The sequence below is a fragment of the Solanum tuberosum genome, unplaced genomic scaffold (assembly GCF_000226075.1).
Source record: "Solanum tuberosum cultivar DM 1-3 516 R44 unplaced genomic scaffold, SolTub_3.0 scf00194, whole genome shotgun sequence".
NCBI lineage: Eukaryota > Viridiplantae > Streptophyta > Magnoliopsida > Solanales > Solanaceae > Solanum > Solanum tuberosum.
In genome coordinates this window covers 114,373-117,360 of record NW_006239120.1, presented here as the reverse complement: position 1 = coordinate 117,360, position 2,988 = coordinate 114,373, and the positions used below count along the sequence as shown (strand labels likewise).

Here is a 2,988-nt window from a genome sequence, read left to right as displayed (position 1 = left end):
TCATTTGCTAATTTTGTTTTTTGTTCTTTTTCTTTTTGTTTAAGTTCATACATTTCTTTTAATATTGTCAGCTCTTTTTCTAGTTCTATTATTTTTGTATCTTTTACTTCTTCTAATTGTTGTACGTCCTTTTTCATACATTTCTTTTAATATTGCCAGCTCTTTTTCTAGTTCTATTATTTTAGTATTTTTTACTTCTTCTAATTGTTGTACTTCCTTTTTTGCTTGTTGTTTTATTTTTTCTATTTCCATTTTTCTATCTATTTCTTCATTTTCTTTTGTTATTCTTATCATAGCAGTTAAACTATCTTCTAGTTTTACCGTTTCTTTTTCTAACATTAAATTTAGATTGTCACCTATTTTCTTATATCTTCTTCCTAGATTAGAAAATATTATCTTAATTTTTAATCCGTCATAGTTTTCATATGATTTTTCATCTATTGCGTATTCTTCCTTATTCATTTATAGATTGTGTTGAAGTTTATATTCTAAACTTTCTATTTGTATTTCTAGATATAAAATAGTTTTTCTCTGTGCTATTATAGATTTTTTACAAATTCCTACGAATATGTTATTAATAAGTCTATTTTGCCTATGTTCTAATTCTTGTCTTTTCGCTATAATTATTTCAGTAAGTTTTTCTTTATATTCGTTATTCTCGCTATTCATTGTATCTTTAAATATTGAATATATTTATATTCTATTTTAGATAAATTATCTATTAATTGATCTAATTTTTCGTTATCAGTTTTTGTGATATTGAGTTCTTTATATTCCGAATATCATTTGTTTAATTTTCTTCTCATTTTTCTTAAGTTTCTACTTGTATGTTTCTTACTATGTTTCTTATTATCCATAGTTTGACAAATTAGTCCTTCTTTATATTAATTTCTTCATGTTAATGCACATTATTTTAAATATGACTCATTTAATAAATACTTTAAAAATAAATCAATACAAATAAGTTAGTACTATAATATGTACGAGTTCTTTTATCAAATAAAATTACATATTTTTCATACTGATTTATTTTTGAAGTATTAATTAAATGAGTCATTATTTTTAATAATATGAAGAAATTAATATAAAAAAAGGAAAAATTTATCAAATCATAATTAATTTATATTTATTTTAAAGAGGTTTACAAATTGGGGTAAAAAAATCAAAATAAAAGATGTAGGCGTAAGTAATATCCTAAACCACATGGAATGTGACCGTTATAGAACAAAACCTATCTCTTGAATTATTTCTAGAAATAATAAATATATAGAATTAGTAAACAAAATGCATCCCATCGGTACCACAAAATTCTCCTTGGAAGTAGGAGAAGTTGTCTATTCAAACACAAAAAGGTATTTCAAGATCTTTGATAACTACAGGTGTCATAATATTAACAGATAATAAGGAATTGGATCAACCAAAACAAAAATTAGAATACATTGTTTTGATCATAAACAAAATTTAACATTACATTAATCTCTACCATTATGGCCTTTGGCTGCAATGGAGAAGCTGTCATTGGTGAATCCTCAGACAATGCAACACTTTTACCTAAAGAAGAAGAAGAAGAAACCCCTCTTCTTGAAAACTGTAAATCTTGTCTTCCCAAAACCTTTGGCAATTTCTTCATTGCTATTGTTGGTGCTGGTGTTCTTGGCCTTCCTTATACATTTATGAAGACTGGTTGGATCACAGGCGTTCTCACTCTTTTCGCCGTTGTTGTCTTAACCTATCATGGCATGATGCTTCTTATTCATACAAGAAGAAGACTTGATCTTACCTTAATTGGTGATTCCAAGATTTCGTCATTTGGCGATCTTGGTTTCGTTGTTTGTGGTCCAGTAGGTAGATTTGTTGTTGATGTTATGATTGTGTTATCTCAATCTGGATTTTGTATTGGATATCTCATTTTCATTGGCAATACATTATGTCATCTAGTAAGTTTATCAAAAGGTTTTGGGATTCCTCTATTTTCCTCTGCTAAGAGCTTGTATATATGGGGTTGTTTGCCATTTCAATTGGGATTGACTTCTATTCCTTCATTAACACTTTTAGCCCCTTTGAGTATATTTGCTGACATTGCACAAATTGGTGCTATGGGTGTTGTAATGGTTGAGGATGTGCAGATGTTCATGAATCAATTCCCATCGGGGATAGAGGCTTTCGGGACAATCTCTACGTTTTATTATGGTTTAGGTGTGGCTCTTTATTCATTTGAAGGTGTTGGAATGGCAATACCATTAGAGACGGAGATGAAAGACAAGTCAAAATATGGGAAAGTATTGGCATTAGCAATGTTCTTTATTGCTTTAATGTATGGTACATTTGGTGTGATGGGGTATTTTGCATATGGTTCAAGTACAAAGGATATTGTCTTGTCTAATATGGAGAAAGGAGTGTTGAGCACAAGTGTAAAATTGGGGCTTTGTATTAATTTGTTCTTTACATTTCCCTTGATGTTGAATCCAGCATTTGAGGTGTTTGAGAGGAGATTTTCTAATGGAAATTATTGTATGTGGATGAGATGGATACTTGTTTTGGGAGTGACTATGGTGGCTTTGTTGGTTCCAAATTTTGCTGATTTTATGTCATTGGTTGGTAGTAGTACTTGTTGTGCTTTGGGGTTTATATTGCCAGCATTATTTCATTATCAAGTATTCAAAGGAGAAATGGATAGAAAAGGAACATTTATGGATTTGGGATTAATAGTCTTGGGGGTGTTTTTCGGTGTTACTGGTACTTGTTATTCCCTAATTGAGATGTTCTCTCAAGGCAAACATGTTTAATATTTATATATGGACATTCATCATTTAATCTCATTTTTGATTGTGTGATTGGGATTTACCAATTGCTTATGTGCTTTTGATGTCTTATTAACATTTTTATGCACAAAAAGTCCCTTCAACAACATGACTTGAAAGAATTGTGATGACTTAATATATGAACAAGTTCATTGATATGTTAAAACTTATTTTGTTACAACATTTA

At 29.3% G+C, this 2,988-nt stretch overlaps 1 protein-coding gene across 1 annotated transcript; it reads left to right on the top strand.

Annotated features, from left to right (window-relative positions):
• Positions 1–1,487: 1,487 nt before the first annotated feature.
• On the top strand, positions 1,488–2,786 carry LOC102592938 (amino acid transporter ANTL1-like). Its single transcript, XM_006355229.1, has one exon. The coding sequence runs from the start codon at positions 1,488–1,490 to the stop codon at positions 2,784–2,786; it is 1,299 nt and encodes a 432-aa protein (XP_006355291.1).
• The last annotated feature ends 202 nt before the right edge of the window (positions 2,787–2,988 follow it).

Bases quoted from the DNA above. Each gene is read 5' to 3' on its own strand.
- LOC102592938 (XM_006355229.1), top strand. From the start codon at position 1,488: ATGGCCTTTGGCTGCAATGGAGAAGCTGTCATTGGTGAATCCTCAGAC.